The sequence below is a fragment of the Seriola aureovittata genome, chromosome 4 (assembly GCF_021018895.1).
Source record: "Seriola aureovittata isolate HTS-2021-v1 ecotype China chromosome 4, ASM2101889v1, whole genome shotgun sequence".
In the NCBI taxonomy this organism is placed as follows: domain Eukaryota; kingdom Metazoa; phylum Chordata; class Actinopteri; order Carangiformes; family Carangidae; genus Seriola; species Seriola aureovittata.
In genome coordinates this window covers 30,405,571-30,430,167 of record NC_079367.1, presented here as the reverse complement: position 1 = coordinate 30,430,167, position 24,597 = coordinate 30,405,571, and the positions used below count along the sequence as shown (strand labels likewise).

At 42.9% G+C, this 24,597-nt stretch overlaps 1 protein-coding gene and 2 non-coding genes across 3 annotated transcripts; all 3 read left to right on the top strand.

The window, feature by feature from the left end:
* The first annotated feature begins 50 nt into the window (after nt 1–50).
* trnat-ugu (transfer RNA threonine (anticodon UGU)) lies at nt 51–124 on the top strand. Its single transcript has one exon. It is a non-coding gene; the product is annotated as a tRNA-Thr (tRNA).
* A 180-nt stretch (nt 125–304) lies between these two features.
* trnat-agu (transfer RNA threonine (anticodon AGU)) lies at nt 305–378 on the top strand. Its single transcript has one exon. It is a non-coding gene; the product is annotated as a tRNA-Thr (tRNA).
* A 4,359-nt stretch (nt 379–4,737) lies between these two features.
* sst1.2 (somatostatin 1, tandem duplicate 2) lies at nt 4,738–7,268 on the top strand. The gene is made up of 4 exons (XM_056374497.1): nt 4,738–4,862; nt 4,956–5,134; nt 6,826–7,044; nt 7,120–7,268. The coding sequence occupies exons 2-3, from the start codon at nt 4,958–4,960 to the stop codon at nt 7,030–7,032; spliced, it is 384 nt and encodes a 127-aa protein (XP_056230472.1). The 5' UTR covers nt 4,738–4,862; nt 4,956–4,957; the 3' UTR covers nt 7,033–7,044; nt 7,120–7,268.
* The last annotated feature ends 17,329 nt before the right edge of the window (nt 7,269–24,597 follow it).

The window sequence follows — 24,597 nt, the reverse complement described above, 5'->3', positions numbered from 1 at the left end:
TGAACCTTTAAATAGTGTCTGCTGCAAAAAAAAAACAAACAAAAAAAACAGGCACTGTGGCTTAGTTGGTTAAAGCACCTGTCTTGTAAACAGGAGAGCCTGGGTTCAAATCCCAGCGGTGCCTGATTAGCACAGAATTTCCTTGACCTGTTATTTGTCTTGCATATAAACAACTGGAAGTCAGCAAAACAAGATCTACAAGGGTCTTAAGTTGTTCTTAAAGGTAAATTTTAGAGGCATATGAAATCAGTGTGAAGACGTGACTGGACAGTGAAATCGTCACTGGTCTGTCCTTCTATAAACAGGTGCTGTGGCTTAGTTGGTTAAAGCGCCTGTCTAGTAAACAGGAGATCCTGGGTTCAAATCCCAGCAGTGCCTAATTATCAGTGAACTTCCTACACACATTCTCTCTATACAAAAGAGGAAAAACCAACATAGAGTCTCTTAGTGAGATGTTTTTCCACCACATGCTGCCAGAACATCATCTCAGCTCCTTGTCATTGCTTCTCCAGGTCTCTGAACTCTAATGGAGTGATGAACACCATTTGTCCTAAAGATATTCCCTCATTTGGTGTTTTGATGACAGTGGTGGAGAGCGCCGTCTAACACTTTGCTCCAAAATCTCCCATAGGTGTTCAACTGGGTTGAGATGTGGTGACTGTGAAGCCCATAGCACCTGATTCACATCACTTTCATAATCATGAAACCATCAGTGACAGTACTCAGTGAGAAGCTGGAGAAAATCGTCATGCTAGACAGCCTGATGGAGTCCGCTCCACTGAGTGCACACACATATGGAAACAGAAAGTGACAGCATTAATCAAGTGGACATCCATCAATGGTCCATAAGCACAAACGAAGCACATGTGGCTCATTTTAAGACTCAACTAGAAAATTCCAGGGAAATTTTGAGTGCCACGGGGGCTACTGCCGGGATGAGTACATGATTTATTTCCAGTGTTCAAAAGTCACCCTGATCATATTCTGGTTTTGAGAAATGTTTTGATATAAAAGACTCTGATATAAAACAATGTCACATCCCTCCATCATGTATTATGTGGGAAATATCTCATATTCTGTCTTGTTTTTTTTAATAAAACAAGAGGCAACATGTCTTCAAACTGGCATTTAAAGGGTTAAAATCCTGAAAACTAATAAACATTTGGTAGGTTTGAGCAGAACTGAAGTGGTTTAAGAGATTTATGCAAAAAAAAGCAGAAAAAAATATTGATATATGATGATTTTATAGCATTTTCTTTACGTGTCCTTTTTTGGACACGAGGAACCCCAGAGGCTACAAAATGTGTTACCAGTGTATAATAGACCTGTAACAGTAACTGACATTAGATTTTAAAAATATGTCAAAAAAGACACTTTCTTGCAGAAATCCATACCTTCAGCTGTAACACAGCCAAAATGATCAGCAAATCAAAAAAGAAAAGTGAAGAAAATGTCCAAAAAAGGACAGAGGGACCCCTGAGGGTTAATAAATCCCATGAACCGCTATTTAAATTACCACTATTATGTTTTTTTTCTGTGCTAAATTTAACATTACTGGGGAGGAGAGCAACGCGACTAGAAGTGACAGTGAGAGAGGGCTAGTAGCTTCTCCTCTCCTCTGTCTCAGCGGAGACCGTCACAACTTCATTCACTCTTTTAACAAAACAAAAAAAAGCAACGAAAGAAGCAGTAAATGGACTTACATATTTAAGACCTGACTAAATGTAATTTAAGACCTAACATGCGGCTAATGTAAAGCTAGCAGAGCTTGGAGAGTTGGTTATCTGGTTGCTAGGCGCACGCAGGCACACACACAGGTCAGGAGCTGCCGTTGCCATGGCAATGTGAAAATCTGCCCAGAATTTGGCTTCTACATGGCTTCAAACAACTGCAAATTATGAGAAAACCGTTACTTCTTTTCAAAAACCTAAAACACCGTGACAGACACTGAAGCCAGAAGTTTCTTACAGTCTCTATTTTATTCAGATACTCCTTAAAATGAGTGAGTAAGCTCAGTGCGAAGACAGAGTGAGATTCTTTTGAAAAAAAAAGACGATTACATTAGGTGTCAATGAGAGTGAGACAGGTATTGCTGCCGGACTCGGCACCCCCGTTTAAATTTTGGGCAGACCCTGCCTGTCAAAGTTACATTTTATGAATCCCAACAACTATGTCTACATTTTGAGAAAGAATTATTTGTCTCCTTTTTACGGTTTGGCCGTGAGCTCGAGTTAAAAATAAAAATAAAAGTTATTTTTTACTGCTTCACGCACTCTAGCCAACTGACGCTGTCACTCTAACTTTGAAGAAAAAGTGATTTCCACTCCTCCTTTGAGTGCTCACAGTTTGAAAAGTTTACATGTTATGTATGTATGTTGTGTTTTGGAGAGAGCAGAAGTTTTCCTCCGTTTTATAGTTTGAATCACATTTCTACGTGCAGGTATGAGAGAGCTGGGTGACTCAGAAAAAAGGTGCAATTTTGTAGAAAAAAGGTGAAATTTTGTAGAAAAAGGGTGAAATTTTGTGGGTTTCTAAAGAAAATTCCAATGCATTCCTAATGCATTATTTATTCCCAGTTTTTTGGGAATAACTTTTGGAAAAATTGGAATTTTAACACCAAAAGTCATAGCACCTCTTTCGGGATCAAGACGCACGTTTTGATGTATATATTACCGGGGTTTTCTCAAAGCTGCGGGACGAGTTACGCATCAAAATTTGGCGGAAGAATAATAATAAGCCCGAGGAACTCCTCTACAGCTAGAATAGCTGAGAGGAGTGCCTCGTGAGCACCCGTGGCACTTATAACCAAGAGATATAGATCGACTCTTCAGCTGCCATATTGTACATCCCTTAAAAAAATCCTCCAGTATATTCAGCGCTGTTTTTCTGCAGGAACATGTAAAATGTAAAATCAGTTTTAAAGAGTTGATTTTATTTGTGTGAAATCCTTAAAGGTCCCTATTTTACACTTTCAAGTGTTGATCCATAAGAAGATCAATGTTGTGGTTTTAAGATCCAAAAACCATCTCAGTGTATTACACACTGTGATTTACATCTCCTCTCTCCGGCTTCTCTCTGGAGCTCTAATAACAACAGTTTCGGTGAGCCAATCAGAGGATAGGAGACTTTGGGTCTCTCTTCTGATTCTGACAGTTTTCTGAGTGATCCAATAAAAATATAACAGATTTCAGGTAAACACTCAGAGAAACCAAATCCTGCAATGCTGGATGGTGGGTCCAGATGGGCGGGGCTTGGGGAGACTGACTGAGAGCAGTGACTGCTTTGTTGTGACATCACAAAGTTCCAGAAGTCCTGACGGCTGGTTTTAAGTCTCAGTTTCTGAATACAGGCTGTGTGCATTTCTCTGTGGACTGAGGCTTTGATACTTTCACAATATTAATATAGAACCTAGACCTGCTTTATAATCAAAAAAAAAAAAGGTGGACATCTACCTTTAGACTCTATGGCAGGGGTCCCCAAACTTTTTCCTGTGAGGGCCACATAACTTTTCCCTTCTCTGATGGGGGGCCGGGTTCAGTTTGTAACAGAAAAAGTGTGACAATCGCAGGGGTGCCTAAACGTAAAAATGTATTGTTTTCCAGAAAGCCACACATAACCAAATAACCCTTTCCGGGTTCTTCACAGAAAAAAAAGTCAGGAAATAAATAATAACACTATTAATGAAATAAATAATAATAGTTCAGGGGGGCCGGGCCAAATATGGGGGCGGGCCGTATCCGGCCCGCGGGCCTTAGTTTGGGGACCACTGCTCTATGGAGTTTTGACAAATGTTCAGACAGATGTTCAGACAGTGAAGATGTTTAGACAGATGTGGCTGTGAATCAATGTCAGATTTATTCTGCCTGTTTGTATGCAGCTGATAAATGACAAAAAAGAAAAAGTGGTTAAACATCATGTCAAATCTTCAAATGCAAATACTCAACGTAAACTAATCTATTCTTGTATATATGTGTTCCTGCTGTTATTCTTATCCTTTCTTCTGTGGTCATTATTATGTGGTCGTGCTCGTATCACATTTAACTGACTTCTGAAGACAAAACTAGTTTTATTCTCAAGTTTATGAAGTGAAGGATTTTTACTTTGACATTGTCCTATCAGTGTCCTGATGTGATTTTGCAGATCAGCTGAATATAAATGTAGTTTATAGGATTTATTTCAGAGGTAAATCCAGTTCAGATGAATCAGATCCAGCTCCAGGCCTGAACACTCACTGAATCATTAGACAGTCCTCTCTGTGTTTCACTGGTGGTACTTGAAGAAGTTTGACTGTGTTGCTGTCATTGCTGTGACTGAGGGCTGCTGGGATTCCCTGATGTCATTTCCACTCTGTCTCCCTGCAGCAGAACATTTTAAACCAATATATGATAAGTGTTTTTCTTCAGTATGAAGTCGTGTTTGTTCTGACTAAATGTTGAGTGGGCGACTCTCTGCTGCTGCCTCTTTGTTTAATGGAGATATCAGGGAGTGCTAATGAAGTCTGCTAATCCTCTGAACGCTCCGTTAATTCCTCTCCTCTTCAGCCTGACATTCTGCCGTTGTATTTGCTGTAGATGAATGCCATCGGCGGGAAGACGCTGCTGCTGCTGATAGTTTTATTGTTTTATTGCTCAAGCTCCATTTAAAGTCAATAAGGACTAATGGACGTTTGTTTAACTTGAATGTCAGCGTTCCTTCATCACCTCGCAGCCCGCCAGCTGTCAATCAGACACACTGCACCATGTGACCCAGTGGAGGAGGAGATTCAGGCTTCAAAACAGCAGCATCCAGTGGACCAGGACCAGAGACAAGCCCAGACCCAGGACCAGGATCAGGACCAGCAGAAGACAACAGACCATTAGACAGTAGGAACTGGCTCTTCTCTCTCTTTCTTTGCTACTCTCTTCCTGACTCTCTGTCCTAAGGTGTGCATGTTTCTTCTTCTCTTTTTTTGGCAGGTATGCAGTGTGTACGTTGTCCCGCCATCTTCGCTCTCGTGGTGTTGGTTCTGTGCAGTCCAGGTGTTTCCTCTCAGCCCGACAGAGACCAGGACCAGTACCAGAACCAAGACCTGGACTTGGAGCTGCGTCATCACCGGCTGCTGCAAAGAGCTCGCGGCGCAGGACTCCTGTCACAGGTGAGAGATCTAACAACCAATCAGAACGTTCAGAAAAAAAACAACATTAACGCCAGTTATTTAGTCTGAAAATCTTTTTCTCACACATCCTGACTTTTTTATCAGGCCACAAACCCCCAAAACATCACTGCTAATCATTCAACTGCAAAGAGCTTCAATATTCAAATACTGTGGAGACTGGGATGTGTTTGCATGCTTTCTGTTTCTTGATGTAGCCGATTATCAATGGTTTATTTGCGTTTAATTTTCCCTGATCATTTTCAAGGAAGTAATTTGACATTTTAGGAAATAAAAAAAGAGAACAGGGGCTCATGTGCTGGATGTTTCTGGGCTATAAACAGTAACTCATTTAAGGGCAACTGATCCTGGCCAAGTCCTTTTCCAGCACATAACTGAACCCTAACCCGACAAATATTAAAGTGTCATTTTCACATTTCAGTTTTTGTATGACATGAGCTTTAGAGGCCCTTGAAGGTGGATTTAGTTCCCTTTGGAGAGAGCTAAGCTAGCTGTTCCCCCTCCAGCCTTTGTACAAAGCTGAGCTAACCGGCTGCTGTAGAGTGGGATCAGTCTGAACTTCTAACTCACAGATGAGGATTTCACGAAATGTCAAACTATTGCATTAACATATAAACTCCTGGTCCTCATCTTTGTACATATAGTGACAGTTTTTAATGCTTCAATACAGACACCAAGCACAGCTTTCTCTAGCTCCATGATGAGACACATAGAAAGGTTTAGTGAAGCGGCTGTGTGTTTTTCAGATGAGGGAGAAACCAAACACACCTCTATGCCACTTGTCCACGTAATTTTTGAATGTGGCTGTGGAACAGACTCATTATGGCCAATGAATTAAAGCATCCGCAGTGAGTGTTTTCTGGCCTCCAACCACAGGGGGACAGAAATGTGTCCATCACACTCAAAAACCTTCTTGAAAAAGCTGCACAAAGGTGAGCATTGTGTTTTATCAGACCTGGTTTGCAACTGGATTTTACACTAGAAAAGACAAATTGGTTAGTTTGGTAAATGTGCATCTGGTGAACGACCCCTCCTCTGACAGATAGCACCCACAGCCAAACATCCAAACAGATCAAGAAACAACAATAAGATCTGGGTTATTAAATAACAGAATCAGTGAAGTTTCCAGATCAGACACATTAATTCTGAGAGGACCCGGAATCGAACCCTGAGGTGCTCCAGCTCCACAATGAGCAGGGGACTGACTGAATAATACTGAGAAGTTGTCATTTTATGCATTCCTGGTCTACAGCAGCTGGAAGTCTAACATACATTGTCCACATTGTTTTTATAGTTCTCAGAATGAAGAACAGGTTGTTCATCTTCAATTGCACACGAAAATAAAGTAAATGCATTGTTAATTATTTTATGGTTTTATTTCCCAAATGGTAACACTTCAGTCAGAACAACTCTCACAGGTTTTAACCATTTATTGCAGCAATATGCATTTTATTTTGGCGGTGTGGTGCTGCTCATGTAATGGAACAAATCAACAGAGCCTCAGGTTGACAACATCAACACATATTAAAATATTAACAGTAAAATTATCCAGAAGGAGTCTGGAGGTGGAGGGAGAGCAGGTCTGTGTGGAACTAAACAGTTCTGACTGGTTCTGCATTGTTCTGACTGGTTCTACGCCTGGCTCTAACTGCTCTATGGTTGTTGTTTTTCAGGAGTGGACTAAACGTGCGGTTGAGGACCTGCTGGCTCAGATGTCTCTGCCTGAGGGCGAAGCCCAAAGGGAATCTGAGGTGGTTTCCACGGCAACAGGAGGAAGGATGAACCTGGAGCGGTCCGTTGACGCCCCCAACAACCTGCCCCCCCGTGAACGCAAAGCCGGGTGCAAGAACTTCTACTGGAAAGGCTTCACTTCCTGTTAATGCCCCGCCCAGGTATCTGAGTGTCTATTTAAGCTCCGCCCAGGTAACTTGCATTCTGTTTCTCATCTGTTTGTTCTTTTTCTGCAGACTGAGGCCCACCCCCATTCACTGGACCAAGCATCCAATCCCAGATAACCTGACCTTCACCTGAGCGACTGGACGGACCAATCAGCAGCTGTCTAGCTGCAGTATACCTGAATAATTAATGTAATTAATAAGTAAAGAGAGAAATCAAAGTTTGTGGCTCCGCCTCTGTCTGTCCTGAACTGGTTAATGACAATACAATAAAACACAAATTAGATAATTGATTATGATTGTAAAAATCATACACAGATTAAAGCATCAGACACTTACAACCCCCCGCATGCATGACTGGGGGTTACTGGGGGGGAACTGGGAGCAGTGGGAGTGATCAGTGTGTATGTGTGGAAACAGCAGTAGGTTTCAATGTTTGAACAGAGAGAGAGGGTCAAGTCAAATGAACCTTTAATGGAGATCAGAGACAGAGTGAGCAAATATTGACTGAACACATTAAACAGTGCGTGTGTGTGTGTGTGTGTGTGTGTGTGTGTGTGTGTGTGTGTGTGTGTGTGTGTGTGTGTGTGTGTGTGTGCTTGTGTGTGTATGAGAGAGAGAGAGAGTACAGTACAGTAAAATATTTAACCAAAACTGTATATATATACTATATATATATATGTATACACACAGGCAAACACAGGTGACAGGTGTCCGACTGACCCCCCTGACAGCTATCTTTACAGATTTTTTCAATTGCTAACGAGCATTGGTCAATACTGAAACTACTTTTTCAGAACTCTTCACACAGTCTGCATTACAAACAGGCATCTCAGCTAAACAGTTCATCTCACCTTCAAAACTCTCTCACCAACAAAACACATCATACATGTCTCAAAATAAGCTCATTCATCCACAACACTGGCAACAAGTCTCACTCAGGAAGCAAACACTGTCACTCTTTGCACACTGAACTACAAAATACTAACAACAGAGATAATAATAATTATTAATAATAATTCATTACATAAAAGACATTGTATCTTTAAAGTTTGAATGATTTTTTTTTTCACATAAATCAGTGTTTTATTATAGAATAAGATCTTTGTATGTATAACATATTCACTCCCTCTCTTCTGCATTTTACCACATGTTTTTGTCAACATCACATGTTATGTCTTCTCTGGCAATGCACCTTGGGAAGAATCTTTTAGAATGTCTGATTCAACCCTGGCAGGCTTTAGGAGAAATACTGAATCTCCACCCCCTGCATTCATGGCGTTCATGTTTGCCGGAAGATTCTTAATATTGATGCAACTGTTGAACGCCGAAAGTTTGGCTGCACCCTTAAACCGGCCTCTCTCAAAGAGAGTCCATGATCCACCACATGGTCAATAATTGTGGCCCTCATCTCATCAGAGACCACAGCTCCTGGTCTTCCTCTCCTTACTCTTCTCCCTCTCCCTGCCACTCTTCTCTCTCCACCAACCTGTCCTCTTTGATCCATATTTCCAAAAAAACCATTCAGAAACCCTTTTATCTGCTTGCTACAGTAATGAGGCCAAACACAGGTCACCTGGGTAAGTTTTCAGCTGCACACTACACTCAGCTGTGTTTGAACTGTTATTCATTTTATTGCCAATATTTTGACATTATTTTCTATAGATTTCAATGTGGCTGCAGCAGAAATGCACTTTTTTCCCCATCATTCTGTTTTAACTGTTTTGAACAAGTGTGTTAGCTTTTGAAAAATGTGCTACAAAAGTATAGTGTTTTGCAGGTGGTGGACTCTGACTGAGAAAGGAGTTCATGAATTTTGGTAACTGTGGTCACTGAATGCATTTTGTGTGAAAGCAATGAAAAGTGAAACAGTTTGCTCCACATAGACTTCTGTTTTGCTGACTGTGTGAAGAGTTTTGACAATTTGACTACAGTTTTGCCCAATGCTTGTTAGCAATTGAAGAAAACTGTAATATGACTGCAATTCAAGTTTCCGACATGGGATAATACAATGAATGTGAAGATAAATACAGATACAGATACACAGAGGAAACAGGAGGAGTGAGGTTAAAGCAGAGGACAGCAGAGCTGCGCACTGACACACAATGATTCAGTGCTGACAAACATGATGATCCTCAGGTATGTGACTAATGTTCCACATGTGTCTGTGAAGAACTGATCAGTGATCACAGCACAGCCGGTTCACATTCCTATTGTATTCAATCAAATATCTTCATATGCAACACAATGTCAAACACTTGATTGTAAATCTGAAAATCAAATCTCATGTTACACCAAATGTAAAACAACTGTTTGATCGTCACACAGAACAGAGCTGCTCAGGTCTTGTGTGTTGAATGTTTCTGTTGGAGTCTCTCACTCAGAGGTTGTTGGGGGAGTGTGGGGTGGGGGAGTGTGGGGTGGGGGAGTGTGGGGTGGGGGAGTGCTATGGTGAGGCTCAGAGGAAGAAGAAGAAGGATGGTGTGTTTGTTTTGTGGGAAATTAAAAAACCAAACACACTCAGCAGGTGTTTGTGTTTTCATTGACTCCTGGAAACACATTTCTGTTTCATGTCTTCTTCATAAGATCGTTTCATTTGTGTAAATGTCTCTTCACGTGTGTGTGTGTGTGTGTGTGTGTGTGTGTGTCTGTCTGTCTGTGTGTCTGTGTGTCTGTCTGTGTGTCTGTGTGCATGCAGGGTGATTTAATGTATTTACATATGAGTTTCACAGGATTAGTAATGTGCAGTTTGCAGTTTAAATCATATGTAGTATGTTATTATTGTTATCAAACAAATATATTTGAATTCCGATCACACAACAACCACAGAGATGAGTCTTCAGTTTAAATGTGAATATTCTGAAACATTTTAATATAAAACTAAACAATAATCTAGTTTAAATAAATGAACAGGAAACAGCTGGGACTGCTCCTGCAGCTGAAACTGAAATAAATTGAAAATGATTGAAAACAGATTAAACTGCTATCAGGTGGAGCAGAAGGAGAGAGAGAGAGAGAGAGAAAGAGAGAGAGAGAGGGAGTGTGTGTGTGTGTGTGTGTGTGTTATCTCACTTTGTCAGCCAGTTGGTTACTGTCTCTCTGTTTTTTCCACGGTGATGAATGATTCCTGCTGAGGAGCCCTTCAGCAAGGCACAGAGTCACTGTTTTCCTCATCATCATCATCATCATCACTGTTTGTCAGTCACAGTCGTTCAGGTCAAGCTCTGCTCTGTAGACGACTCACCTCCAGTGAAGACTTGACCTGTGTGGAGTGATGATGAGGAGTCTGAACCTTCCTCACATTAACACATGTCAGATCTCCATCATGTTCTCCACGTTTCCATCATCTGAGCTGTGACTGGATCTGTTAACAACCTCCTCTTCTTTTTCTGTAGTTAAATGGCAGGAAGCTATTTACCTCCATCAGTCGACTCACGATCACACAGCAGCAGAGGAGGAGACAAGACACAACTCAGGCTTTACTCTGGAACATAAAAATAGTCCACATAGTCTTAAGGTCTCTGTCCATGTGTAGTTTGATTATAGATCAGGTCTAGGTTCTATATTAATACTGTGAAAATATCAAAGTGTCAGTTCACAGAGAAGTGCACACAGCCTGTATTCAGAAACTGGGACTTAAAAACAGCCGTCAGGACTTCTGGGACTTTGTGATGTCACAACAAAGTAGTCACCGCTCTCAGCCAAGTCAACAACCAATCAACTTCTCCCTCAGGTTCACACCTTCACTGCTGTCACCCTGACAACACTCCCAGGTGATCTGACAAACAACTAAAATGCTACACATAAATAATATTAAAATGGTGATTAGATAGATAGATAGAAAGATACATAGATAGATACTTTATTTATCCCCTAGGGCAAATTCATGTGTCCATTAGCTCATTGTTGATAATAATAAAAACAGTTAATAATAAATAAACAATAATAATTTGGCTGAGGTGTTGTATAGCCTGATGGCAGTGGGAACAAAGGATCTCCTGAACCTCTCTGTTCTGCAGCGCAGTGAGATGAGATGTTCGCTGCAGCTGCAGCTGCTTCTCTGTCCTGCCAGAATGTTGTGGAGAGGATGGTTGGTATTGTCTAAGATGGCCTCCATCTTACATTGCATGTGTCTCTCCACAAAAGTCCTGAGTGAGTCCAGACTCCTGCCAAGCACAGACCCAGTCTTTCTGAGCAGTTTGTCCAGTCTCTTTGTGTTCATGTTGGACGTGCTGCTGCCCCAGCAGACTGCAGCATAAAAGAGTTACACTGGCCACCACTGACTGATAAAACATGTTCAGCTTTTCACTGCAGATGTTCAGGTAGATGACATCCCTGTTCAGGGACCAGTCCAGTTTACTGTCCAGGTGCACACCTAGATATTTATAAGTGTGCACCACCTCAATGTCCTTCCCTCTAATGTTGACTGGCTGAAGGGTGGGCCTAGACCTCCGAAAGTGGAGGTGTTCAGAAAGAGGCTTTTTTTATGTTATTTAAATTTAAATAATGAGGTTCAGTATTATTTATAGAAGAACAAAAAAGAAAAAAGGCAGCTATAAATTACCCCCCAGCACCCCACAATTCTTACACATATGCATAGGCATACATATATATATACTGTGTATATATATATATATATACTGTATAAATACCCATACACAAGCACATAGATATATATTCTGTCCACCAGCATCCTATATCCTCTCTGACCACGACCTCTCTGATCATGAGTCTAGCCCATTTTGTAAACTCTGGTCTGTGTGGACTCTTCCAGTTGCGTAGAATAATCCTGGCAGTTACAATAAAGCCTGTTACAATCAGTCCAAGCTCTGCTTTAGTAAGGCCTGGTGGCACAAGAGATTTGTCCCCTAACAGTCATAACTGCCTTCCAGAGAGGCTGAACCATAGGGCAATCCCACAGGGTTAGAATAAATGTGCCCACCTCCATATTACATTTCCAGCATGTGTTGTCCTGGGTTAAGCCCATTCTAAACAGTTTCCAGGGTGTAAAATAATATCTATATATATGGATAAGTTTGCTCCCTGCATCTCTTGTGGTCAGCCTATATTTAAGATTACGTCCTGCCTTACGTCTTCTTCGATCTCACCACCAAGATCCTTTTGCCATATGAGTCTCAAGATTTCAAACATTTTAGTTTGAATATTTGACATTTTCCTATAGAATATTGAGGCAGAATGTAAAGTCTGAAGAGAGTTTAAAAATTCCTAAATCATATTCTCCTCTGCTCCTCAGCTGTAGGTGCTTCCAGAAATCTGCCGTATCATTTAAATGAAATTGTTATTCTCCTTGAGTGACATAAATGAATGATCTCTGTAAAGATCGTTGACAACACATAAACCTTTTTATAATCATGTGGCCCATAAAATTCCCTATACAGATTCATGGGTTTTTCCATATGTAGGAGTAGCTTTGCTTGTACTGTGAAATCCCTAGAATTTTATGTGCCCTTGCCCATGCCCATTGGGAATGTTATAGGACTAGGTCTCCCTCTTCTAACTGTTTTACTATATTATTTTGTGATAACAATTCCACAACATTAAATGGAGCATCCCTTCTATCTTTAACCATCTTGGTTCATAATTTGCCCAATGTCTTGGTAGCTTATTCATTTCAAAAGTTATGTTACACAGCTCAATATCCGGGAAAGCCAGTCTTTTTTCAGACCAATCCTTAGCTTTTTTTCCATTCCACAAAAACTCCTTAATCAAAGTATTATATTTTTTAAGGATTTCATCAGTGATGGTTACATGTATCATCATAGAAATATAGTTGATTTGTAGAGCAACAACCATTTTAATGATATTAATTTTCCCCTATGAGGTGAGATTTATCAAGTTCCATTTGTCCAAATTTGCCTTAATCTTCTGAATTAGAGGGGTCATATTAAATTATCTAAATCTGAGTATAGCATTCCTAAATATTTCATTCCAACTGATATCTACTTACAGTTTGTTACAATCGCTATAACAATTTTTTCAATACTTTAATTTAATTTTATTTAATTTTCCTAAACTCCAACACTCATTTTCAAAATACAATAATACACTAACACAATACACTATGTCTACCAAAACACTGTAAACATGTCTCAAAATCAAATAATTCTTCCAAAGCACTAACACATGTTCTCTTCCAACAGGAACATTTAGTCAATCATAGCACAATGTAATAAAAACACTAACATCAGATGGAATTACAGAAACTGCATTATTTTATGAGTCAGGTCTGCCCTTACGTATATGATAGACAGTATATTGTATTGATCATAGATTGTGGTTTCACTGCAGTTTTTTGAGGCCTCTCTACATTTTTGTTTTGTTGGGTTTAGTAAATGCATCCATTTGGTTTCTTTTGCTACAGAAATTCAATACAAAAAAATGAATGACCATCTCAGAGTAGCTTTATAGAAGGTACAATTCATGAAAAAAATAAGACAGACAGAACTGCTGCAGTAAAGGTTTTATTTGCAACAGGACATTACTGCAAGATAACAAAAATATGCAATATAGGTGCCAAATTATTATGTGAAAATACAAAATATACAAAACAGAAAAAGCCACAGAAGAATTAAAATCTAATCTGCCCAGTCTTCGGCATTTGGCCACATGTTCTCATCCACATCACACCTGATATCTTCTCTGGCAAGGCATCTTGGGAAGAGTCATTTGGCATGCCTTATCCACCCCTGGCAGTGTTCAGCTGTGATGTCTTGGCATGCAGCATCCATTGCATCCAGGAGGGACATTCGGTCCTGTGGACAATGGTCAAAAACCTTCCATCTCCAGGCTGAGAAAAACTCCTCAATGGGTTTTAGGAAAGGGGAGTAAGGGGCAAGGAAAAGGGACATCATCCTCAGATGGGCGTCAAACCAGGCTGTGACTGCACAGGAATGGTGGAGTTCCACATTGTCCCATGTGATCCAATATATTCGCAAGTGGTCTCCCACCTGTCCCCTTTGTGCCTTTGTTGTCAGGCTCAGGACACGAAGGTTGAACCCAAAAGCACAACCAGAGAGGCAGTTAACAATCAGGCAGTTTATTGATCAAAATCAATGAATCCTGACAACAGCGTTCCAGAAAAAACAGCAAGCCCAAAGGAAACAGGCGAGGAATCCAATGGGGGAAAAACTGAGACGTCGTCAGGCGGGCAGGGTCGAAACACAGACAGGCAGAATCAGGCAATGGTACCGACAGGGAACAGGCAGATCTCAGGAAACGGGTAACAGAAACAATCGCTCTCAGAATGGCAGTCAGGAAAACGCTGGTAAGGAACTCACTGGGGAAGAAAACAAACTGGCAAAGTGCAAAGGGACACACAGGGCATAAATACTGTTGGGAATAACGAGACACAGGTGAAACACATTAGGGAGAAGGCAGGTAATCACACGGGAGGAAGTAAAGACACAAGAGGGAAACTACCAAAATAAAACAGGAAATGACAAGACAGACATAAAACACTAAGGCCTGGGGACCGTTGTGACATCTGGCACCAGTCTTTCGTGCAGGTCTTCTAAAAACAGGAGAAGGCGATCAGTGTTGTAGGGGCCAATCTCTTATTTATGCAGGAGTGCACCGTTGTTGGAGATTGTGGCACACATGGTGATGTTGGATCCTCTCTGGCCCAGCACAGTAACTGTGGCCCTTTTGCCAATTATGTTTCTTCCGCGCTGATGCCTTTTCGTCAAGTTGAAGCCAGCCTCGTCAACGTAGATCATTTCATGTGGGACTTGATTGGCCTCCAACTCCATGACTCTCTGAAAGTAATCAGACACAGTGTGTGTAAATGCTTTGCTGTATACCTACTGTATGTCCTACTGCACTTCAGGTTTATAGAGTAGTTTACTGCAAAACACACTATGTATAGTACAGTAATGACTGTATTGCATAACCTTACCTGGACGTACTGGCGATGGAGTTGTAGCGGACTTACCTGGCCTGGCATCAGTCACAAGCCATTAAAGAAGTTCATTATAAGGACATGCAGAGTTACGGACCCACAATTGACACTTTGTGTTTGACTCTTCCCACCATCAAACTATCACATTGATAGAAAATAGAAACAAAGGACCCTTATCTCACAAACAGACCATGCTTTTACCATGTCCAAACGACACAGAACCAGACCAAAGGTCAAAGGGTCAGCTCCAGAGGATCAACCAATGGACACCAGGCAACTGGAGAATATAGGCAAAATCTCCAGTTTGTAACAATAAGACTCTGTCTAATGATATTTGATTGTTTCTTGTATAGGACAAGTAACAACAAAAGGACTGATTAACACTAAGGTGTGAATCCTGGCCTGTCTGTGCCATGCATGAACACACACACACACACACACACACACACACACCAACCTCCCTTCCTCTGCCCCTCTCTAGATAAGAGTCATAAACTACAACCCACATTCCAATCCTGGGTAGTGATCAGCAGAACTCTCTTCACAGACACAGATCTGAGGAAGAATGTAAAATTAAATATCTAACTGTTCTGTAACTCATGATATTTTCCTATGCAATAGTTTAATCCCAAACTTCTATCCCATAGAATGTTTGAAATGTAGATTTTAAGACAATGTCCTTCATGTGACCATACTGTCAGCATCCTTCACACAAGGTATTAAGGTAAGTATTAATATTACAGTCAAAGAACTGCTGTGTAATCCACATTTATAGAATATTAGCTTTGGGAAATGTTTAATTCGAGGTTTGAAGGATGTAATATGAAATCAACACTCCTATTACTCCTCTCTGCCATTATTAGTGCAAGTAGTTTATATGTTATTTCATTTAATGTTTTATGGTCATGGTGGAAATCGACAGGCGGATTGGGGCGGCGTCAGCAGTGATGCGGACGCTGAATCGGCCCGTTGTGGGGAAGAGGGAGCTAAGCCGGAAGGCGAAGCTCTCAATTTTCCGGTCGATCTACGTTCCGATCCTCACCTATGGTCATGAGCTTTGGGTAATGACCGGAAGAACGAGATCGCGAGTACAAGCGGCCGAAATGAGTTTCCTCCGCAGGGTGGCCGGGCTCAGCCTTAGAGACAGGGTGAGGAGCTCGGTCATCCGGGAGGGACTCGGAGTAGAGCCGCTGCTCCTCCATGTCGAGAGGAGCCAGTTGAGGTGGTTCGGGCATCTGGTGAGGATGCCTCCTGGACGCCTCCCTGGGGAGGTGTTTCGGGCATGTCCCACCGGGAGGAAACCTCGAGGTCGACCAAGGACACGCTGGAGGGATTATATCTCTCGGCTGGCCTTGGAACGCCTCGGGATTCTCCCGGAGGAACTGGTGGAAGTGGCTGGGGAGAGGGCCGTCTGGACCTCTCTGTTGAGGCTGCTGCCCCCGCGACCCGGATCCGGATAAGCGGGAGACGACGAGGACGAGGCTGGTCATGGTGGAAGACGGATATGCGAGTTTAGTAAACTATAGAATTAAATTATTCCAAAGTTCAGTGGAAAATTATTCTCTTCTCCAAGTGGAAACACAGGAGAAGACAGGTGACACCCCTGAAACATGCGCCAGCCCCCAGGGGATAAAACAGTCGTGAACAATTCACACATAGTCAGAAATGTTAGAAACGCGAAAAAGTTAAAAACTCAGCGAGATGCTAAGAGGAAGAAGAAGGAAATGCGAGAAACGAAGCTAAAAGCTAGAGGCTGAAAAGCTGAAGCTAGAAAACGATGCAGAAACTAGAAGCTGAGAACTTTGCTCAAAGCTCAGAGTCCCGGCTCAAAGCCCGGCTCTGTAGCCATGGAAACTCTTCTAAGCTGCTCGCCACAAACTCATGACGCTTAGACACTTTTTGCGTTTTATTTTTCTTTGCCACAAGCTCCAAGTAACATAATTTTTGTCTACATGTGCGATCTTTTATTTTTATAACCCAAGTCAAGACCAATTGAACCAAAGCAACAGAAGTGCCTCAGAGTCATTTTGTAACTTTTAATCATCATCAAGTTTTCCTTTTTGAAGATTTTGACAACTTTAGAGTCATCTGGTCAACGCCAGTCTCCTCTAAAGTTATCCAACCAAAGTGAAGAGCATTAGAGTTTATTTCACATCAACCCGGAAGAGACGCCAGCAGATAACATCTGCACGACCTCCTGCAGAGAAGCCGAGCAGAAATCAAGAGTTCCCGAGACAGAAAGTCTCCTGGCAACACTCTGCTCATGACTGGGTTGATGTTGAAATATAGCAATATTTAATCATCAAACCTAATTGGTAGATGTAGCATCATTAGCTGTATAGCCATAGTGTATAGCCATAACATATTCTCTCCCACCATTGCCAACTCATCACACCGCTCATTCATTATTATTTTCATCTTCATGATTATTACACCTTGCATTTACTCTGTAGATAGTAGTTTAGTTAAATAAACTCCTTTATTTACACCCAGCTGTTGTCCTGTTGTATTCTTTTGACGTAGAGACTGGAGATCCATTGAATCAAGAACTCATGGCTTCCGATATGAGATTGATAAATTTGGCAATGAAGTAATTCATTGTTGTCCTCCCAGAGGACTGGTGCCTCATTTCAACGAGAGTAAATTCTAAAATATGGTGTTAACACTGCAGCATTCTTTGATGCGCTCACCATTCCTTTCAAAAGGAACTTTGTATAATTGTTTCATTCGGACTCTGTGTTTAGCTAGAGTTCGAGAAATGGATGTTATGCTGCTTGCTGCAATGTTCCCAAAGACAAGGTTGTCCTCTACAACTCTGGACTGAATGTCCTTCAGTTTTATTTCATTGTCAGCAATCACCATGTTGACAATAGCAAGTTCCTGTTGTTCATTTAGGAGCCTTCATCTGCCCCTGAAGGAGGTAGAAGTTGAATCCTTAGAGGGACAAAATACAGTTACATATTACAGACCGGAGGCATACAGTTACTGTAATACATGTGTCACAAGGTGACAGGGGAGGATTTACTGAGTGCACCAAGATGGCTGCCTCCAGCTGCAACCAATCAGCCACTTATTGACTTGCCCATCAAAGCAGATGTGCTGCAGGTGTGTTGAGGCAGAGAGTATGTGGTGATTGGGCCACAAGCTGTGTGGGTGTATATATAACTGCAGGTATCAGACCACAAGACGGACGGGGAGATTGCAGAAGGAGCAAGGAGACCGCTGAACAGAGGGGAAAAAGAGACGGCTGTGGAGGGATCCAGGCTGGCAGGAATCTGGAGGAAACCAAAGCTAAGTGACTCTCTCTCTCAGCCACATTTTTCTCTACTCGTTCAAGTAAACTGTTATGTTGACCAGCTAAACCGGCGGACCAGTGAAGTGCTGTGAGACTCAGCCCTGGCAAGCATGCTATATTAATATTTTTTTCTTTATCACTGTGTGGAGTGCGACCTATTTTTTCTTTTGTGTGCTGAGGACTCGACAGTCGGATAGGAGGGCCGGAGCCTAGAGCAGCCACTGAGAGCCAGTGGACTGGACTTGTATCGTAGAGAGAGAGAGAGAGAGAGAGAGAGAAAGAGAGAGAGAGAGAGAGAGAGAGAGAGAGAGAGAGAGAGAGAGAGAGAGAGAGAGAGAGAGAGAGAGAGAGAGAGAGAGAGAGATTTTTTTCAAACCACATTTATTTGCTCAATGACAAAATTTCAATATGAACTAAATTAAATTCATTTCAACATGTGACCAAAAACCAGCTCATCGTTCTCCACAGAACACAGCTCTTGTTTGAGGCTCCATGTCTTCTTGAACTCTTCTACATTATTTACTAACTTAAAGAAACTGAAATCAGTTTTCAGTCTCGCCTTTAACATCAACTTATAAATAACTGTTGCATCAACATCTGCTGAGTCTTCCAACTTATCTTTTCTGCTCAGGTAAATCGCCATTTTAGCCTGACCCAACAAAAAGTTCAACAATTTACATTTGATTTTTCCTTTCCTGTTGTACCTGAAGCCCAGGATGAACATCTGTTTTGAGAAAAACTCATCAAACAAACCAAACATCTGGACCAAAAACTGAAACAGAGACAAGAGTCGACCACACTCCAGAAAACAATGAAAAACAGTCTCTCTCTGTGCACAGAAGGGACAGGTGTCAGCAACATCTGGATTGATGACAGAAACAAAAGCATTGACAGCAACAGCACCGTGCAGAACCCTCCACTGTAAATCCCCCACCCTCTTTGTTAATGGTGGTTTGTACAAAGCGCTCCACTCAGGTTTCTGAGCCTCTGTCAAGGCCAGGTGAGTCCTCCAGGGAGTGTCAACTCGACCTTTCAATTTGTTCTGGTTTAAAACTTTTACAAGTAGATAGTACATTGTTTTACTTACCATGCTGCTCAGTTTGTAATCAGCAACATTCAGCTTCAACAACAAACCATCACAAGTAAAAATAGGAACAATGTTCACGTTTGACAGAGGATAAGTAACATCTGGCTGAATCAGTCCGTTACAATAAGCAGCTATCAGAAACAGTTCAGAGGGAGTCAGCTGCTGTTTCCAGCCTCTCAGGAGGAGACTGATCACCCTGACTGACCTGATCCCCAAACGTGAGGCCAGACCTGCGGCGTTGTCCAGGCGTGGGCCACACACCTCCACCACACGGCCCAGCGTGAGGATCTGGGCCTCACACAGTTTCTGATGCAGGGTCGGCCCAGCTTCACACCGGAGACGAGTCCCGTGAACCACTGGCTCTTTCAGAAGCCAGAACAAAGAGACACCGGCCTTTGGTCTCTCCTTACAGAACAACCCCCAGACTCTGAAAAGTCCTTTATAAAAACATGGCAGGTTGTCCAACTTACATCCATTAAGATCCATTTAAAAACAGCGACTCAGCCGGACCCAGCCCACCACACCGCTCCAGTATGGCTCCAGCTACAGGTCTCCAAAGCAGGTCAGCGGGTCCAGTCAGGAATCTTTGGATGAACTGGAGCCTGAAAGCAGCCCCCCTGCTCGCCAGGTGGACCAGACCGTGTCCCCCTTCCTCCTTGGGCAGAAAGAGGACACTCTGTGGGACCCAGTGCAGACGGTCCCAAAAGAAGTCCACCATGACTGCCTGCACTCTGGACAGCAGGTTCCCAGGAGGGTCCGTGAGCGCCAGCCGGTGCCACAACATAGAGGACACAAGGTTGTTGATGATCAGGATCCGACCTTTGAAAGACAATTTTGGTAAAATCCACTGCCATTTTTTAAGTCGACCTTCAACCCTTTCCAGAACATTTTCCAGTTTTTGGAAGAGAGGGCTTCATCTCCGAGGTAAACCCCGAGATATTTAAGTCCTCCTCTCTTCCACACGAGGCCTCCAGGTAAAATCAGCCTTTTAATCCGTCCCTCTCCGACTGCTAAGGCTTCACTTTTTCCCCAGTTCATCTTAGCAGAAGAGAGTCTATTAAAAACACTCACAGTGCCCTCCAGAATATTAATGTCACTTTGGTCTTTTATAAAAACAATAACATCATCGGCATATGCAGACAGTTTAAAACAATGTTCACACCCAGGAAAAGAAAAACCCGACACCCGTGACCTTAACTTGTGCAGAAATGGCTCTATGGCCAGTGCATATAGCATGCCTGACAAAGAGCAGCCCTGTCTGACTCCCCTCTGGACTCTGAAAGGAGCGCTCAAACCACCATTAATCTTAAGTACACTTTCAATGTCATTGTACAAGACCTGGATCTTGGCTATGAGACCAGAGCTGAACCCAAAAGCCTGCAATGTCCGCCACAAGTACTGGTGCTCAACTCAGTCAAAAGCCTTTTCTTGATCTAGAGAAATCAGACCAAGCTCACAGCCCAAAGAACCAGAGAGGTTCAAAATGTCCCGAATCAAAGTAATGTTATCAAATATCAACCTGCCGGGTACACAGTATGTCTGGTCTAAGTGAATGACATGCTCCATCACTTTCCTCAGTCGAACTGCCAATACTTTGGACAACAGTTTATAGTCCGTGCAAAGTAAAGACACCGGACGCCAGTTCTTAATGTCCCGCAGGTCTCCTTTCTTTGGGAGGACGGTGAGCACAGCTCTCCTGCAGCTCAGAGGCAACCTCCCTGTTTTCAGACTGTCCTGGAGAACCAACAACAGGTCCTCACCAATGACAGACCAGAAAGTCTTATAAAAGTCTGCAGGAAGACCGTCAATCCCGGGAGCCTTCCCGCTCTGCAGGCTCTGCAGGGCCTCCTGCAGCTCCTGAGCAGAGAGCTGCGCCTCCAGCTCTGCATTATCCCCCTCAGAGACCTTAGGAAGGCCCGCAAAGAAGGACAGCGCCACCTCTGGTTCTTCCTGGAACTCTGCCTTGTAAAGTTCCTGGTAAAAACCAACAGCATACTGACGGATCTGAGCCGACTCCTGCAGCAGCTGCCCAGTGTCAGAGCGCAGAGAGTGTATCAGCCTCCTCTGACCATTCTTACGCTCCAGACCGAAGAAAAAGTGAGAGGGAGCATCCATTTTGACCACATTGTGGAAACGAGAACGGACCAGAGCACCCTGTGCAGAAATACCCAGCAGGTCAGACAGAGCTGATCTTTTGCCTTTGAGAACTTGAATGTGTTCTCGTTCTCCTGTGGAGTCTGCTAAATCCTGCAGCTCCACCACTTCTCTCTCCAGAGCTCTCATAGATCTGGACATGTCCTTTGTGACATTGAAAGTGTACTGTAGGCAAAGCTGCTTGATTTGAACTTTTCCTACATCCCACCACTGCTGTAAGGAACTGTACTCAGCCTTTGTCTGTCTGTGATTGTCCCAGAAACACTTGAATACATTTTTAAATACATTGTCAGACAGCAGAGAGACATTAAAGTGCCAATACGCACTTTTACATTTCACATTTTTTATAAAAATGGAAAAATGTACAAGGGAATGATCAGATATACCAACCGGACTGATAGAACAACCTTTAAAAACATTAATGTGATGTTCATAACAATAAAGGCGATCAAGTCTGGCCAGAGATAAAAAATTATCTTTGGAGTGAGTCCAGGTGTATTGTCTCTGATTCTTATGAAAATGTCTCCAAACGTCACACAGTTCAAAAGTTTCCAGCAGCTTAATGAGCCGACTGTTAGAAGCAGCGTGTGGTTCCCGATGGTTCCTGTCCAGTGAAGGGTTTTCTGTGCAGTTAAAGTCACCAGCCAGAAACAGATGCTCTTCACTGCTACAGTCACTAACAACATCTTTTAAAGTGTCCAAAAACAACAGTCTTTCTGAACCCACCCATACACATTAATAAAAACCATCTTCACTTTCTCAAAGTCAGCACATACTTTGAGCAGCCGACCTGGAATGATTTCATCAACAGTGTAGGAACAAGGTAAGAAATCTCTAGAGAAGAGAATACCAACTCCCCCACTGTTACTGCTCTTATGACTGAGTACAGCCCCCCCACTCCATTCCCTCTTCCAGTCACATTCATTATCAGCAGTGCTGTGAGTTTCCTGCAGGAACATGACATTGATCTTCTTGATGTTAATCAGACTGAAGAGAGACTCTTTTAACATCTTCTCTAGCTCCATTAATATTTAAAGAGCCAAGTTTAAAGTCACACATGTTTAATATAAAGCAACATCGTGACAAAAACAAAAGAAGTAAATAAAAGAACAGAAACTTAAACTTATTCATTATTAGCCATTGTAGCTCGAACCTTCAGCAACAGTTTTTTCAGTCTAAAGATCTCTGGATCAGTGAAAGACGGCTGCCCGACTCTCCCTGCGTTCTTCAAGAACAACCTGACAGAGTCATGGAAGAGCTGCAGGTCAGGAAAATACTCCTCAACCTTCACCCTCATCCCCTTCGTTTCTTTGAGGAAGGTTCTGACTCTCACAAAGGAATAACCACTCTGCATTTCCACCTGCATGTTCTCCTCCTCACTGTCACTGTCCTGTGGGTTCTGTGAGTTCTGTGTGTCACTGTGTGGGTTCTGTGAGTCACTCTGTGAGTTCTGTGAGTTCTGTGTGTCACTCTGTGGGTTCTGTGAGTTCTGTGTGTCACTGTGTGGGTTCTGTGAGTTCTGTGTGTCACTCTGTGTGTTCTGTGAGTTCTGTGGGTTCTGTGCATCACTCTGTGGGTTCTGTGCGTCACTCTGTGGGTTCTGTGCGTCACTCTGTGGGTTCTGTGCGTCACTCTGTGGGTTCTGTGCATCACTCTGTGGGTTCTGTGGGTTCTGTGCGTCACTCTGTGGGTTCTGTGTGTGTCTCTGTGGGTTCTGTGCGTCACTCTGTGGGTTCTGTGTGTCACTCTGTGGGTTCTGTGGGTTCTCCTCTAGCTGAGAGGAGGAACACTGTAGATCTTTCTTTGCCAGCCTCTTAGCTTTTGCTGTGTTGGCTCTAGTCTCTGTGTTCTTCCTTTTGACAGACGACTGTAGAAACACGTCGTCGTCCATCACACAGTCGTCCTGGAGGACAGACTCAGCCACACTGGTTGCTGTGTGTCCTGTCTGCTCCTGTCCTTCAGCCTGAACACTGAGCTCCTCCTGATGCCTCTGGTCAGTGTTGGAGACACTGTGGTCAGTGTCTGCTGCTCCCTGAGTCTCTGTGAGGTTTGGACCTTCAGCTCCAACAGGAGTCTCTGCTGCAGACGCAGCAGCCTGACGGACACTCGCTCTTTCTGGACACGAGCGGATCAAATGTCCCTCCGCTCCACATCCAAAACATTTTAAAGTGTCAGAAGTCACGTGAACAGTATAATCAAAATCCTCAATGCGATATCTAAAAACTATATTCAGTTCCTCGTTATTGTTTTTTAAGATCATGAACACCTGTCTTCTGAAAGACATGACGTGCTTCAGGTGCGGAGACTTGCAGCCGAGAGGGATCAGTCTGATCGGCGACACTAACTGTCCGTGTCGGCTCAGCTCCTTCTCCAGCATCTCATTCCTCAGAAACGGAGGTACGTTAGAAATAATGATTTTTTTAGCGGGGCTGACCAGAGACAGCACCGGAGTCAGAGTTCCTTTAATCACAACTCCACTTTCCACCAGCCCGTTCACTTTATCAATACTGTCCAGAAAAATAACCACCGCACTGTTCATCCTGGAGGCAGATTTAACACTGCCGTACCCCACAACTGCCCCCACAGCCAGACTGCAGTCCTCCACCGACACACCGACAGCCGGAGAAAGCTTCACGGCGTGACGGCGAGTCAGCTTCTCCAACCCGGAGACGCCTCGCGCCGCCATGCTCGGCCGCTAGGCCGCGGCAGCAGCCGCCAAACAAAAACACAAATAGTCCCACAAATACACAACTCACACAACTTTGATGACAGACAAAACAAGCACAAACTCATCAACAGTCACACAGTGGAAGAAAAATCTGAAAAAGTTTGAAAAAAACTTTCACAAACGCTCTCTGCAACACACCGCTCCTCTCACACCGCCATTCACTCAGAGAGAGAGAGAGAGAGAGAGAGAGAGAGAGAGAGAGAGAGAGAGAGAGAGAGAGAGAGAGACAGAGAGACAGAGAGAGAGAGCCATCTGTGCTGGAGCCCTTCTAACCAACGATTTCCCCCTTCCTGCCTGGATAGTTGAACGCACCTGTGCCCATCTACCCCCCCTCTCCAAACTAGACTTTTTAAAACCCTCTTTTGATA